At 37.7% G+C, this 15,527-nt stretch overlaps 2 protein-coding genes across 20 annotated transcripts; one reads left to right on the top strand and one right to left on the bottom strand.

Annotated features, from left to right (window-relative positions):
- Window positions 1-264: 264 nt before the first annotated feature.
- snupn (snurportin 1) lies at window positions 265-10,666 on the bottom strand. 3 transcript variants are annotated; one of them, XM_077210305.1, is made up of 9 exons: window positions 10,375-10,666; window positions 10,046-10,210; window positions 7,190-7,370; window positions 5,978-6,082; window positions 5,409-5,505; window positions 5,203-5,300; window positions 4,395-4,472; window positions 4,226-4,306; window positions 265-1,139 (listed from the first exon to the last, which is right to left on the bottom strand). In XM_077210305.1, exons 2-9 carry the CDS (start codon window positions 10,201-10,203, stop codon window positions 837-839), a joined length of 1,101 nt encoding a protein of 366 aa, XP_077066420.1. In that variant the 5' UTR covers window positions 10,204-10,210; window positions 10,375-10,666; the 3' UTR covers window positions 265-836. The 3 variants fall into 3 exon arrangements, with proteins under 3 accessions (XP_077066420.1, XP_077066421.1, XP_077066422.1); XM_077210306.1 differs by having other exon boundaries at window positions 10,323-10,666; XM_077210307.1 differs by having other exon boundaries at window positions 10,512-10,664.
- Window positions 10,667-11,237: 571 nt separating this feature from the next.
- On the top strand, window positions 11,238-15,403 carry LOC143720635 (uncharacterized). Of its 17 annotated transcripts, none has more exons than XM_077210271.1 (9): window positions 11,238-11,598; window positions 11,984-12,152; window positions 12,513-12,851; window positions 12,915-13,091; window positions 13,197-13,253; window positions 13,299-13,483; window positions 14,277-14,445; window positions 14,790-15,014; window positions 15,093-15,403. In XM_077210271.1, exons 1-9 carry the CDS (start codon window positions 11,383-11,385, stop codon window positions 15,302-15,304), a joined length of 1,749 nt encoding a protein of 582 aa, XP_077066386.1. In that variant the 5' UTR covers window positions 11,238-11,382; the 3' UTR covers window positions 15,305-15,403. The 17 variants fall into 17 exon arrangements, with proteins under 17 accessions (XP_077066386.1, XP_077066379.1, XP_077066384.1 ...); XM_077210264.1 differs by having other exon boundaries at window positions 11,239-11,598; window positions 15,051-15,403; XM_077210269.1 differs by having other exon boundaries at window positions 11,239-11,598; window positions 14,790-14,993; window positions 15,072-15,403.
- The last annotated feature ends 124 nt before the right edge of the window (window positions 15,404-15,527 follow it).

Consider the following 15,527-nt stretch of genomic DNA (forward strand, 5'->3'; position numbering starts at 1 on the left):
TTCAGTGTCACATGATCCTTCAGAAATCATTCTAATATTGTGATTTGCAGCTCTTATTATCAATGTTGAAAACAGATGTGCTACTTCATTTTTTTTAGGATTCTTTTAAGCATTTAATATTGAAATCTTTAACTTTACTGTAACTTTTGATCAATTTAATGGACCCTTGCTGAACAAAAAACAAACAAACAAAAAAACTTACTGACTCAAAGTAGAAGCAAGACTTGAAACTTTTGGACATTCAAAAATATTTAAGACAAAGGGTTAAACAAAACAGACAGTAAAACTTTATTGAAGTCAACTCAATTTAAAAACATAATTCAAGGCTTCTTCACCAGCTGAATCTTAAAGGGATAGTTCACCTAAAAAGGAACAATTAGTCATTTAATCAACCTCAGGTTGTTCCAAACCTGTATGAATTTCTTCTGTTGAAGAAAGTGGTTTGGAACAACTTGAGGGTGAGAAAATGACAATTTTCATTTTTGGGTGAACTATCCCTTTAATGATCGAAACATCTTCAGAAAAGATTGAATTAAAAATCTATATATAAAATCCAATAAAGATGCATGGCTAAACAGAGCAGATGAACTGAACAGAGTGTGATGTATACTACCATTTATACATGCGTTTTCTAAAATAACAACTGCAAAAAAAAGCAGAGGAGTTTCATTCTAGCGATTATGGTTACAGAAATAGGCCCATTTGGGTTACTTGGAACTGAACTGCAATTTTAAATATAGCAATTAAAAACTCATTCACATTACTGTTCTCCATGGTCATTTGCAGGCTTGAGAAAAGTGCTCTCTAAAACAGTTTCTGCAGTCTTTTCGTGCATCTCAGACCTCCATGGTCTCTTTCTGACCAGTGTGGGAGTTCTCCAGCTGTGTCTCTGGCGTGGAGAGGTGTTCCAGTTCATAGCGGCCGTTTTGGTCGGCTGGCCGCACTTCTGTGGATGTTTTCTTGTGCTCCAGGATCTGCTGAAGCTGATGGCTGGCATAATCAGGCTTGCTGGTGAGGGGAGACTGTGGCACCTCAATGCCCAAGATATCTGCCACCATATAGGGTCTGAGCCAACCAACCAGCGGTGTGCTGCCAGGGGTGTAGTGGGTCTCCTTGTGGTAGAAAAGAAGTCCGTCCACCTAGAATAATGGAACACATTTTGAGTTCATCTATTCAAATAAAACATAGATAATCAACTAATTCAATCCTATTTGGCATAATAAAGGGGACTTCACTACTGGCGAAATAAGCTTTCAATAAAACTCGGCTGCCTATACAGTAGAAGGTGAAAACTATTTTGATATCAGGGGTACCGGACTAGAGAGAACAGAAAAAAGGCTGTTGTCTTTGCTTTTGCCAAATGGGCAGGAATACTTCAACACCCATAATGCACTGCCATCCAAGCCCCCACCCACCAGTCTGCAATGGATACGCTTACCAGAGTCAAATTCAGCCTCGCTTTAGTAGGAAATACTTCTTAGCAAACTTTCTGAGAGTAAACGTTTAGCAGGAGTGAGTTACTTGAGGTTTTATATGCGACCATTTTTTCAGAATGTGGGAGTTAAAATGTTATGTGGTCGCATTTGTGCGAGTGGACGCTTGAGCAACAGAACGCCGTTGTATCAACTGCTGCAGTCCGTAACTTATGTTCAAAATGAACGAGTAGGCTACATCATGAATCCATTTTCCAAACCGTGTTTTTTGACTTATTCTGAATCACTACGGTACGCCTATAATAAGTTTTTATATTCGGACTATTTTATCCCGGGGTCGTCTCGGCTGCGGAGTAGCCCAGTGCCTGGTTGACTCGCCATAGACATTAACGGAGAGAAGTTCCGTCTACAATGTTCTTCCGCAAGACACGTGCAGTTTATTTATTGACGAAGGTGAACGTCACGCGCATTGCACACTGATGGTGAAACGCGCCAATTACGAATTCCCAAATTAAGGCATATAAAAATGATTAAAAAATGGTCTCCCGAAACACAGAGCCCCTTCCTCCTACGTCTTTTCAGCGGTTATATTTTCCTCTGTCGAGCGATTACTCTCATGATCGATCGACAGAGGAAAAGGAAATTATTATAAAATGCAGAAGGTAAGGAGTGTGAGATTTCTGCTTTTTGTTACAACTATAAACTTTGATAACGATGTATCAAATCTGTATCAGTTTATTATAATACTCTAATCTTTTAAAATGTAATGCATACATTTGAATGTTTAATGATTTTTAAAAGATAGAAAGATGATAATAGACAGATAGATAGATAGATAGATAATGATTCAAAAGTAAATAGATAGATTGTATATAATTCAAATGTAAAATGCTTAAAATTACAGATTAAAATTACTGTCCAAAACCCATGAAAATCCTGAAATTTGGCAATGATCATTAATATATTACAGGTAGCCCATTTCTGCTGCAACCCAGAAATTTTGCTAGCCTTGGTCCATTAAAACCACTATTCATCAGCATGCATTGATTAATCCCATGGCATGTAGCAAAAAAAAAAAAAAAAAAGTGCGACCAAATCATATGCTGGTGCAACCAACTGAGAAAGTTGGTAGCACCAGTGCAACCAATGGAAAAGTTAGTCTGGAGCCCTGATACAGCAACTGCTGTAACGATACTGTCGTGCTTTTGAATGTAGCCAATTCATAGCTCGAATTTCAGCACGGGATTGCGAGTATTACGCATTATTCTAATCATTCCCGCAGATCTCCCACTTATAATGCGGGAAATTCCCTCAAACATTGATTGAGTGTCCAGCTGTGCCGCGTCTTCTGTCTCTCTATAATGGGTTGCTCAAGGCAAGCGTCAAACGCGCTGAAGGCGGCGATACTACACTCTCACTTTTAGGGGTTGGGACATGACGGAATATTCACTTGCATATTCGGGCGAGCATTACATTGTCACTTAAGTTTACCATTCGCTCGTCTTTTTAAGTCTTACCATGCTAAACATTCAAGAGATTTTAAACTATTCAGTACTCGCACGCTCTCTGAGAGATGGTTTTCTCTGCATTCATTGCTTACATAGAGTAAAGCCGCCTCACAAACAGCCTGTGAGTAACAAAAGTTCTTTTTCACGGATTATATCGCTTTTACAGCCAAAAACAAGCAAAAATGTTGTCAAAAATGTCGGTCTTGGTGAGTATCCAACACAGTCGGTTATGTCTTAAATAAGCATAAAATGCATGTGATGTGACAGTATAATGAAAACAGGATCCGAGCACTAGCTCTTAAAGTGACAGCAGCCATATGTGTCTGTCTTTATTGTTCTCAAAACAACAAAAGATAGCTTTAATTATAAGGAATCTGGATTTATAGTCGATGTATTTAATTTAGTCAGGACTAAAATACTACCCAATGTTATTTTACATTTAATTACTTTATTAAGTTCTAAATACTAGTGCTAGACCTACTCAAAAACTTTTCTCTTTATTGGTAGGCTATCTTTATTCTATTGTATTAATTTGTTTAAAATGATTTCAACAATGTAAAGAAATTACTGTGTTTGGTGCACATTACAACACTTATTTAATTTAACTCTCATTGTATTTTAATGACAAAAACTAAATAGTTTTTCAGTTATCACAACTGTTATAACACTGTTTATTCAATAAAGTTATTACTGTTACTAAACTCTGCTCAAAAGAAATTTAAATTCCAAATTGATCCATATTGTGATACGTATCGTATTGTGACATTAGGTTTCCAGTGAAGGATCGTTGTAGGCATCGGCCAAAGGCTACAAAGAATCGTAAATGTAGAGAGAACGCCACGACTAAAAATCTGAAAAACGTCTTTGTTTGTAGTCAACACTAAACTGAAACGCCGTCACGTACAGATAAGAAAGCTGTTGCCATAGTGTACAATTTTTACCATAATGCGGTTTTAAAGAGTATGAGAATTTTCAGTGCTAAACCTACACTTTAAATAACTGTTCTGTTAATAACCCTCTGCCGATCTGACCGCCCGTGGGCGGGGACACAAAAATGCATAAGTATAATCTGTAGTTTGTACGAGAACCCCGGAGCTGTCAAACACTAGCTTTTGGAAAAAATACTGATTATTGCTGACAAATAAATGTGAATTTCTTGGTCCAGAAAAAACCTGAGAAAAAGTAAACTAAACATTGTTCATTTAATTATACCAACGACATTAAAACAATACAAAGCAGGCTGAAAATCAGCGACGTTACACTTTAAATAGGTTATGTTCTTACCGTAAAGTTGTACTCATGTGCGAGAGCTTTTTGGATGGAGTCTGTCGAACAGCTGATGTTGTTCAGACTCACAAATCGGAACTGCAGAGAGAGGACAGACCATGAATGAATAGAGTACTTCAGCTCAAAGTTCAGCCTTGCTCACAGATGCAGTTATTTGTTCACTTACAGGATTAATCTTAGAAATTTCAGAAAGACCTTCGGCCTCTTCCACTTTAGACTGCAGCCAGTAGAACCGGAACTCCGTCTGTAAAAATATAAAAACTTATGCTTATAACTGTAAGAAAAGAATTGTGCAAACAAACTATAATTTTAATACTGAGCCATTTATGAGGTCATTTATATACACTACCATTAAAAAGTTTGGGGTCATTTAAAGATGTTGTGTGAAACAAGCTGCATTTATCTGATCAAAAATAAATTAAAAAAACAGTACTACTCCGAAATATTATTACAAATTAAAACAACTATTTTCATATATTGTAAAATGTAATTTATTTTCTGTGATCAAAGCTGAATTTTCAGCATCATTACTCCAGTCTTCAGTGTCACATGATCCTTCAGAAATCATTCTAAATGCTGTTTTGCCACTCAAGAAACATTTCTGATTATTATCATCAATGTTGAAAATGGTTGTTCTGATTAATATTTTTGTGGACACCAATTTTTAAACCATCAAAAAGTTTAAAAGAACAGCATTTATACGAAATAGAAAGCTTTTGTAACGTTATAAATATCTTTATCGTCAAGTAAATTTAACGCACCATTGCTGAATAGAAGTATTAATTTTCTTTAAAAAAATGACTGACCCCAAACTATTGAATGGCAGTGTATAAAAATCTAAAACTAAATTATGACTGCTTTAATGCGAGAAACATAAGAGTACTTCAACATAATTAATTATATAAGATGGTCTGAAAGTGTAGAATATGTCCCTAACGTTAATATAAATGTTATTAAAAGAAGTCATTATTTACTGAGCAGTCATATACAGGATGTCCCCTCCAGCACATGACATCCAGGATGAAGTACGTTCTGTCCACGTCACTGTAGATGCAGTCCAGGATGGTGTAATCTATAGAAAACATATTTATCAGTTTTATTGTCCAGGATGGCTCAGAACGGCAGACCTCTAGCACACTCTAGTGTGATAAATCTGTAGGACAGGTGCAGAGAGACAGACCTTTTCCCAGGGCAGAGTTGTGTCTGTTGCCGCCAGGGATAAGAGAAGGGAATCGATTGACACAGTAGCCGCTTTTGGTGTAAGATGCGGTAGATCCCTACGGATAAAACAACAAACATGAAAATTAAACAAAAAAGGCTGCATCATTGCGGTCAGTAAGACTCTTCTGCTCATCAATGCTACATTTATTTGATCAAAAATACAGTTAAAAACAGTAATAATGTGAAATATTACTACAATTTAAAAGAACTGTTTCCTATTTTAATATACTATAAAATGTAATTTATTCCTGTGATGCAAAGCTAAATTTTCAGCATCATTACTCCAGTCTCACATGATCTTTCAGAAATCGAAAGTTCAAAAGAACAGCATTTATTTGAAATAGAAAGCATTTGTAACATTGTAAATGTTTTTACTGTAATTTTTTGTCAATTTAATGCATCCTACCATTATAAATGTAGTCTATTATGTTCCTTAGAAACAAAATCTTACTAAACCCAAACATTCAAACAGCATTGTATGTTTGATCACATGATGTGCAAGCTGGATGAAAAAAAATAGGTCCAAACCTTGGAAGCAACAACGAGGGAACGCTTCCCAACTGGACAAACCACCATCAGCCAATCAGAGCTCAGATCTGCAGGGATGTCCACCAACCACTCTGACAACATCAGCTGGACATATACACAAATATAAAATACAACTTTTCTATTAAAAGACTGTTAATTATACTTCCAGACAGCATTATCATGAAAATGTATTACATTTGTATTTTTATTATATTATATTTATTATAGTAGGAATATTATATATTGTAAAAGTATCCACTTTTAGCGTATAAATATAAATTATTACTAGTATCTTTAACTGAAAACCATTGTACAGTCCTGAGTCCTGAGCAAAAAAATGGGCTGAAAATGGCAAAACATTTAGTCTTTTAATGGTCTTTTAAACACTTTATTTAAAAAAAAAAAATTCACTTGTCAGAGCAAGAAATTCACAAATACAGTAGATAAAGTAACTTAGCACAGAATAGCCTTTCCCAACTTACAGAGAGCTATTTACAGAAAGAAGAGTCAGTGTTATTCCACTCTATGTTAATGGCTTCAACCAGTTCATGAGTAATTGAAAAAATGTCTCTCAGTTTGAGTTTAATGTGATAGACCAAATATTCACTTTAAGGTTCAAATCTGGATCTTTGGGTAGGAGCATTGTCTTGTTGAAAAATAATATCTGATCATTCCTCTTTAGATAACTTTTTATTTTTGGGAAGCAAGCCATTCTGCACTATTCTCCTGTACTCCAAAACATTAAACAATTCTTCACACTGAAGCAGCTGAAAAGGCTCCGCACACAATGACACTCTTCCTCCATGCTTCACTGTGGTAGAGATGGATTAATTATTATATTTCTCAGCAGATTTTGGAAGACATCGCTCTGGAGCATCTCAGTGTGTTTAATTGTGATTCATCACTCCATATTCTGCCAAAAACCTCATTCAGTCTTTGATGTTTATCTGAGACAGCAATGGCTTTTTAACTAGTGCATTTGCTTCAATTTTGTTCATTTCCTGAGCAATAATTTGTCATTAATACAATTAAAAGCCTCAGTGTTTAGCCATTTTGGACTCGGCTTTTTCTTTTTTTTACTTTAGCTTTGTGTTGGCATTTTCCACTCTTTTCAATCCTTCTAAATGAACAAGATGTTTTTGCTACTGTCCCTTTATAGCTGGTTTATGTAAATGACTATATCTGTTTTTGTGTCAACATTTTTTTGAGCACCTGGTTGGCGTAATGCTTCGGTAGCTTTTTCCTCTGCTCAATCTCCATCCCCTCTTCATCTGCGCTGTTCTCCAGCTGTTGCGGACTCTTCTTCTCTCCGTCCTCCTCATCCTCACTGTCGACTCCGGTCCAGTCTCCATCTGCCAGACGACGGGCGTGATTCACGTAGTTCAGCCTTTTCCTGACAACATAATGCTTTTTATTAGTGTCACTGCATCAAAGTAAAGCCCAAGGGTTACCAGGGGATTGTAGGTGGTTAAAGGGTTAGTTCACCCAAAAATTAAATTTCTGTCAGTAATTACTCACCCTCATGTCGTTCCAAACTTGTAAGACCTTCGTTCATCTTCGGAACACAAATTAAGATATTTCTGACGAAATCCAAGAGGTTTCTGACGTCATTGCAACTTTCAAGGCCCAGAAAGGTAGTAAAAACAGCGTTAAAATAGTCCATGTAGTAACAGTGGTTCAACTTTAATGTTATGAAGCAACAAGAATACTTTTTATGTGCTAAAAACCCCAAATAACGACTTTATTCAACAATCTCTTCTCTTTAACATTCTCCTATGCTGTTGACTTAGTGTAAACAATGCAGCTTTCCTGTTGAAGAGATTGTTGAAAAGTTGTTGGTGCAAAAAAAGTATTCTCGTCGCTTCATAACATTAAGGTTGAACCACTGTAGTCACATGGTCAATTTTAACAATGTGTTTGCAACTTTTAAGGCCCAGAAAGGTAGTAATGATGTTGATGCCTATATGGGGTCAGCAACCTCAACGATTTCATAAAAAAATATCTTAATTTGTGTTCCGAAGATGAACGAAGGTCTTACGGGGTTGGAACGACATGAGGGTGAGTAAATACTGACAGAATTTTCATTTTTGGGTGAACTAGGCCTAACCCGTTAAGTTGCTAAGCAGATACTCTGTGTTTGCTTAAAGGGTTAGTTCACCCAAAAATTAAAATTCTGTCAGTATTTACTCATGTCGTTCCAACCCCGTAAGACCTTCGTTCATCTTCGGAACACAAATTTAGGGGTGGCACGATCCGCTTTTTTTGCCTCCGATACCTGGGACTCAGTATTGGCCGATACCGATCCGATCCAATACTAAAATAATAATTTAAAAAAAGTGCCAAATTACCTAATAAACTGTATCTGTATGCCTCACTGTGAGGAAGAGACTGGGATTATTCTTTTGTTAAAGGCATCAAAGCTTGACTTAAACATTATTTTCCTTACTTTGTAAAACAATACAGACAGAATATATACTATATAATTAAAATAAATTTATTTTAAAATTTTAAGCGCAACTTTTTAATGAATCAGCAACATATGATACATAGATTGGACAGAACAACTAAGGCTATCAATAAACTGCCATTGCGCAAAAGTATTGTAATATGAAAGGCTCCAATTCAGAGCGGCACGAAACACTTATGCGCATCCCGTGCGCAGAATGATGCGCTCGAAGCAACATGGAGTCACGTGGCGCAGCGCGTCGCATTGAAAAATTCAAAGCACAAAAGTAAGATATACATATATTTCTTTATTTATTCATTAGTTTGAGCCTTTTAATAGTTTTAAATTTCAGTTAATGTGCGTGTGAAGAGCAATTATATCGCTCTCTACTCCAGTGTTGTGATCACTGAGGAGTTGTGTTGTGATCTAACAGACACCCGGTAGAAAGTAACATGTGAAACTCCAGCACGTTAAAGTCCTTTTATGCAAACCATAGACCTTTATCTACATATCTACAGTATAATAATAGGAACATTGACTCATCTTGGAGAGAGTTTCATCGTGTTGACTGTTTTACCCGAGCGCGACGCGCTGTTTGAGTGCTGAGAATGACTGACAGCCGCAGCGGAGGGAAGCACTTAGGTGAAGATTAATTTAACGATTTAAATCTGTACCTCACATTAAACTATATGTAATGGCTTCAGAAATCTTGGAATACAGTACACGAAAACATTATAGTGCTTTATAATGTTTTTGTGCCTTTTGTGTTGTATAACAATAACATACGTAGGCTATACAATATCGGATCGGATTTGGATGGTCTCGTCTGGCGATACCCGATCCGACAAATATTGCTAGTATCGGAGCAATACCGATACTGAGTATCGGATCGGCGCACCCCTACACAAATTAAGATATTTTTGATTAAATCTGAGAGCTGGATCACTCCTCAATAGGCTTCTAAGGGATTGAAACTTGTTCCCCGAAAAGTTATTAAAGACATCGTTAAAATAGTCCAAGTGACTACAGTGGCTCAATCTTAAGTTTATCAAGCGACGAGAATACTTTTTGTGCGCAAAAATAACGACTTTATTTCAACTATTCATTTCCTTCTCGGTGGGCCTCTAGTCAGTTTACTAGTATGATTGCGTTGTGCTACGTCACACGTAGGCCCCTATTGGCCAACGCTGGTCATGTGTGTGATGCGTGTGATGTACAACAACAGAAGCTTACGCTATTACACTAGTGAACTGACTCGAGGCCCACAGAGAAGGAAATGAATAGTTGAAATAAAGTCGTTATTTTTGGGGGTTTTTGCGCACAAAAATTATTCTCGTCGCTTGATAAACTTAAGATTGAGCCACTGTAGTCACTTGGACTATTTTAACGATGTCTTTAATAACTTTTTAGGAAACAAGTTTCAATCCCTTAGAAGCCTATGGAGGAGTGATCCAGCTCTCAGATTTAATCAAAAATATCTTAAATTGTGTTCCGAAGATGAACAAAGGTCTTACGGGGTTTGAACAACATGAGGGTTAGTAATTACTGACATAATTTTCATTTTTGGTTGAACTATCCCTTTAAGAATTGTCCGTTTTGATTTCATGGTGACTTTAACTCACTCTTTCTGGAACTCCAGAAACCTCCTGCGCCGTTCACTCTGCTCCAGAACACTGTATTTGCTCTTGTACTGGGCCAGGCGAGGATGGGGAGCAGATGTGCTGTTGGGTTCTCTGGATACAGAGAAGCTGGAGGAGAGAGCCTGGGTCAGAGAATCCATGATGGACCTGTGACAACAAACACAGGAGTTCACATCATCCTGAGACAATTATATGCAACAATAAGAGTCGGTTATGTATATAAGACCAATGAGGTATTACAAAAGCAAACGAAAATCACCTATATTATCACATTTGAATAAACACAAAACAAACACCAGCATGTCACGTACAGATAAACCGACTGCAGGCTGTAAACACGTGATCACAATCCCATCAGAGCTGCTCTAAGATCCTTCACTCATGATGCTGAGTAAATGAAATACGAAGGGAATGACAAACATGAAGAGTGAAATACACAAACACCTACTTCTGCAGAGAAACACGCTTTGAAACGCAATGGCGCGCGCTGACGTCATCAATCCTCAACGCGGCCGACCAAAATCCGTCGCGGAGTTTCAGCGATTGGTGAATTATTATTATTAATCTGAAAAAGAATAGAAGAATATGACTTGAAAGGTAAACCCTGCCCCCCCCCACACACACAAAAATTATTCCCCTTTTTCTTTCTTTTTTTCTGTAATTCACGTTTGCACTTATTCATCACAAAATCATTGTATTGTTGTTAAATTTCATTCTATTTACTGAATACTAATTCAGTTAAAAATATACATTCAATGCAATACACCCTGTACAAGTTCTAAAGCAAATAAGCATTACAAAAAAGAGGAAATAGAGTACGGTATGTAGTGAGACTGGCGTTGCAGATGTTGTCTATAATTGGTCTAAATAATATGTATCCCAATTTGACTTGTCTGTGTACCCCCAAACAAATAATATATAATTAATGTTTATATTTAAATAAGAAATTCATACTTTCCATATTCATATTTTCTATGGTCAAGATATCACATTACATGTTTTATATTATTATTAATTAAATTACTGATCAAATAAAATATTAAAAACGGGATCTATTATCTGAATCATGATCTGAATAGATAAAATGTGATAGATTTTCATATAATAGAAGGTTTCGAAGCTTCACGAAGCGTGTTTTGAAAGCGCCCATCATCTATATGGGGAGATGAAACAGTAGGTGGCGGAATTGTGCGGAAAACGCCAAATACTCCAAGAAGAAGAAGTAGAAGAAGAAGGTAGAGAAAGTTACAGCAGCAGAGCGGAGTAGTTTCAGCGAAAACATTTGCAGTAGAGTGAAGTTGAAGTTGTCAGGATTGATAATGAAACGCAGCTACCCCAGCGAGGCAGAAAAAAGAAGAGACAAAAAAGAATGTGGTCAAACTCCCCAAATTGTTTTCTTTCTTTTCGCACAAACTCCACTATCAGTAAACACCGTCAACGCTGCTGCAGCTCCTCTCCCGAACATGAGTTTCACCTCTGTGACTGTCCCGAGTCTGAGCCCGGCCCCGGCCCCGGAAAATGACAATAATGTGCCGGTGAGTGCAGCTCACGAGCAACACAAACACAACACAACGACACACCACAGACACGACAGTACAACACAGCACAGTACAATACAACACAACAAACCACACACCACAGACACTTATGCATTTGGCAGACTTACATTGCACTTCAAGGTACACATTAACATTCTTATCAGTTCTTGCTTTCCCTGGGAATCGAACCCATTGGCGTTGCAAGCACCAACACTCTACTGTTTGAGCAATATACCATAGACACAACATAGATGCAACACAACACAACAAACACTCACTTGTTAAGAGATTTGGACTGATATGCATGGAAATCATCATAGTTTTTATGTATATATTTTCCTGACAGATGTTAAAATGTTGTGTGTTTGTTTAACCTGCACAGATGCATCGGACAATCCTGAGGCGAGGACAAGATCCCCTTCTCTCCATTGAGAGATGCTCGGTGTGCTGCAACATGTACCACTGTAACTACTGTACAATGCTGCATAAATATTTACACGAGGCACAAAATCATGTTACAAATCACTTTCGAAATGCTGTTCAACGGGAAGGTGTGTGTGAATTAATTAAAATTTCTAAAATTTCAATTATACTGTGTGCGTAAGTTTATCAACCCTTCGGTTTTATACGTTTTGACCTTATTATTTCTCCCTCGAATTTGAAAGTAAAAACATATAATGCAAATGATTAATATTCCCCAGCCCTACAGTTATAGGCTCGTTTATTTTATTCTTTTATGTTGCTTTTTCCTCTTATGTTCTTTTATCTCAATCTCTGTCTTATTTTATGTCAGTTTTTTATCATTGTTAAAGGCGGTTTATCCCAAAACCTCTACAGGACCGCTGTACTAAACTGTATAAAACTGTATTATTTTACTAATGACTATTGAACTAATTCTTTCTACATTTTAGGTTTTGTCATCATCAAGTGTGGTCTAGGCTGCAGACAAACACCACACTTTCACTGCTGCTACTGCACGTCAACATTAATCAGAAGAGATGCTCTGATTAAACATTTAACAACTTGTAAAAATACATCATACAGACAGTCTCCACCCACAGTGTCGCAAGCAGCACCACCTCCATCCACAGCCAAAGTACCTCCATCAGAAATACCTCCATTCCCAGCAGACGAACCTCCATCCACAGCAGACAAACCTCCATCAGAAGGACCTCCATCCCCAGCAGACGAACCTCCATCCACAGCAGACGAACCTCCATCAGAAGGACCTCCATCCCCAGCAGACAAACCTCCATCCACAGCAGACAAACCTCCATCCACAGCAGACGGACCTCCATCCCTAGCAGACAAACCTCCATCCACAGCAGACAAAACTCCATCAGAAGGACCTCCATCCCCAGCAGACGAACCTCCATCCCCAGCAGACGAACCTCCATCCACAGCAGACGAACCTCCATCCACAGCAGACGAACCTCCATCCCTAGCAGACAAACCTCCATCCACAGCAGACAAAACTCCATCAGAAGGACCTCCATCCCTAGCAGACAAACCTCCATCCACAGCAGACAAACCTCCATCCACAGCAGACGAACCTCCATCCCTAGCAGACAAACCTCCATCCACAGCAGACAAAACTCCATCAGAAGGACCTCCATCCCCAGCAGACGAACCTCCATCCCCAGCAGACGAACCTCCATCCACAGCAGACGAACCTCCATCCTTAGTAGCAGACAAACCTCCTTCAGAAAGACCTTCATCCCCAGCAAAAGTTCCTCCATCCCCAGCAGACGAACCTTCAACCTTACTAGCAGACAAACCTCCATCAGAAGAACCACCATACCCAGCAAAAGTACCTCCATCCACAGCAGACGAACCTCCATCAGAAGGACCTCCATCCACAGCAGTAGCACCATCGTCAGCAGTAAGATTACATGTCCGGCAGCAAGTCAGTGTGTCTTGCACACACTGTGGCATTTAAATAAATAAAAGGAACTTGCTGGTTCACATTGACAGAAAACACAGGCACAATACTTTGTTGGGAAGATTTTATTTCCAGTAATATTGAGGATTAATGAAGATGATGATGTGGATGCTTTTTTCTGCCACAAAATAAACAAGGTAATTGCGACTTTTTTTCTCACAATTCTGATTTTTTTTTCTAGCAATTGCAAGTTTATATCTATCAATTCGGACTGTATAACTTGCAAAATCGAGTTTATATCTCACTATTGTGAGAAAAAAAAGTCAGAATTGTGAGTTATAAACTCGGAATTGCAAAAAATAAAGTAAGAATTGCAAGATATAAACTCACAATTGCAAGAAAATCTAATCAAAATCAGATTTGCGAAGTAAAGTCGTAATTACTTTTTGTTATTGTGTGTTTATATCTCAAAATTCTGGCTTTTCCACATCAATTCTAAGTTTATTTTTTCAAAATTTGGGCTTTTCCCCAGCAATTCCAAGTTTACACCTCAAAATTCTGAGGAAAAAAATCAGAATTGCAAGATAAAAAGTCACAATTTCCTTTTTTAAATGTTTTTATTCCATGGCAGAAACAAGCTTCCATAGATTCATACTATTGATAGCACATTAAATGAGCTAGCTACTATTTATCAAAACAGTGCGCTTGAAAAACAATTCACAGGTGGACAACTTTTAGCAAGTGTGATCAGTGTGTGTATTTAAAATGTTGTGTGTTTGTTTAACCTGCACAGATGCATCGGACAATCCTGAGGCGAGGACAAGATCCCCTTCTCTCCATTGAGAGATGCTCGGTGTGCTGCAACATGTACCACTGTAACTACTGTACAATGCTGCATAAATATTTACACGAGGCACAAAATCATGTTACAAATCACTTTCGAAATGCTGTTCAACGGGAAGGTGTGTGTGAATTAATTTAAATTTCTTTATACTGCTCAATTATAGTGTGTGTTTAAGTCTAACAACCCTTCTGTTTTTCACGTTTTGGCCTGATTGTTTCTCCCTCGAATTTGAAGGTAAAAACATATAATTAGTGGTGCTTGCAAAGTAAAGCATCACTATTATCATTTCACATGCTTAAGCTGCTTCTTCCATACAAATTTCAGCATCTAACTCATTCACCACTGTTTGTCGTAGTTGGTGGGATGCTTTTAATCAGATTGGCAAATAGTCTTTAAATATCACTCTTTAAACTGTACAGCTGTGTCCTAACACCAACCAAACTAATTCTTTCTACATTTTAGGTTTTGTCATCATCAAGTGTGGTCTAGGCTGCAGACAAACACCACACTTTCACTGCTGCTACTGCACGTCAACATTAATCAGAAGAGATGCTCTGATTAAACATTTAACAACTTGTAAAAATACATCATACAGACAGCCTCCACCCACAGTGTCGCAAGCAGCACCACCTCCATCCACAGCCAAAGTACCTCCATCAGAAATACCTCCAACCACATCAGACGAACCTCCATCCACAGCAAAAGTAACTCCATCCACAGCACACAAACCTCCATCAGAAGGACCTCCAACCCCATCAGAAGGACCTCCATCCACAGCAAAAGTAACTCCATCCACAGCAGACAAACCTCCATCAGAAGGACCTCCATCCACAGCAGTAGCACCATCGTCAGCAGTAAGATTACGTGTCCGGCAGCAAGTCAGGGTGTCTTGCACACACTGCGGCATTCAAATAAATAAAAAGAACTTGCTGGTTCACATTAACAGAAAACACAGGCACAACATTTTGCTGGGATGATCCGACTTCCAATAATATCGAGGATTATGTTGATTATGCAAAATGTTTTGCAGTTTTATGTTTTGTAATAAAAAAAATTAAAATCTCATGAAAAACAAATGTTGTGTTCCTGAGACGTAATATACTAAAATGAAATTTTGTATTATTAATATCTTGTTGTTTATTAAAGATTGACTATGTTAGCTGTGCATTTTGGATGATCAAGATTAATAGAAATAATTTC

Source organism: Siphateles boraxobius, unplaced genomic scaffold (genome assembly GCF_051911475.1).
Source record: "Siphateles boraxobius isolate OS27281-9 unplaced genomic scaffold, OSU_SipBor_1 65, whole genome shotgun sequence".
NCBI lineage: Eukaryota > Metazoa > Chordata > Actinopteri > Cypriniformes > Leuciscidae > Siphateles > Siphateles boraxobius.

Bases quoted from the DNA above. Each gene is read 5' to 3' on its own strand.
- LOC143720635 (XM_077210261.1), top strand. From the start codon at position 11,383: ATGAAACGCAGCTACCCCAGCGAGGCAGAAAAAAGAAGAGACAAAAAA. The intron at 13,092-13,196 runs CTCCATCCCTAG...CAGCAGACAAAA, and splicing joins CAAAACTCCATCAGAAGGAC to CTCCATCAGAAGGACCTCCA. The intron at 13,254-13,298 runs CTCCATCCACAG...TAGCAGACAAAC, and splicing joins TCCATCCCCAGCAGACGAAC to CTCCTTCAGAAAGACCTTCA.
- snupn (XM_077210305.1), bottom strand. From the start codon at position 10,203: ATGGATTCTCTGACCCAGGCTCTCTCCTCCAGCTTCTCTGTATCCAGA. The intron at 7,371-10,045 runs GTGAGTTAAAGT...TTATGTTGTCAG, and splicing joins TTTCTGGAGTTCCAGAAAGA to GAAAAGGCTGAACTACGTGA. The intron at 4,473-5,202 runs GTAAATAATGAC...ATATTTTTACAG, and splicing joins ATCCTGTATATGACTGCTCA to ACGGAGTTCCGGTTCTACTG.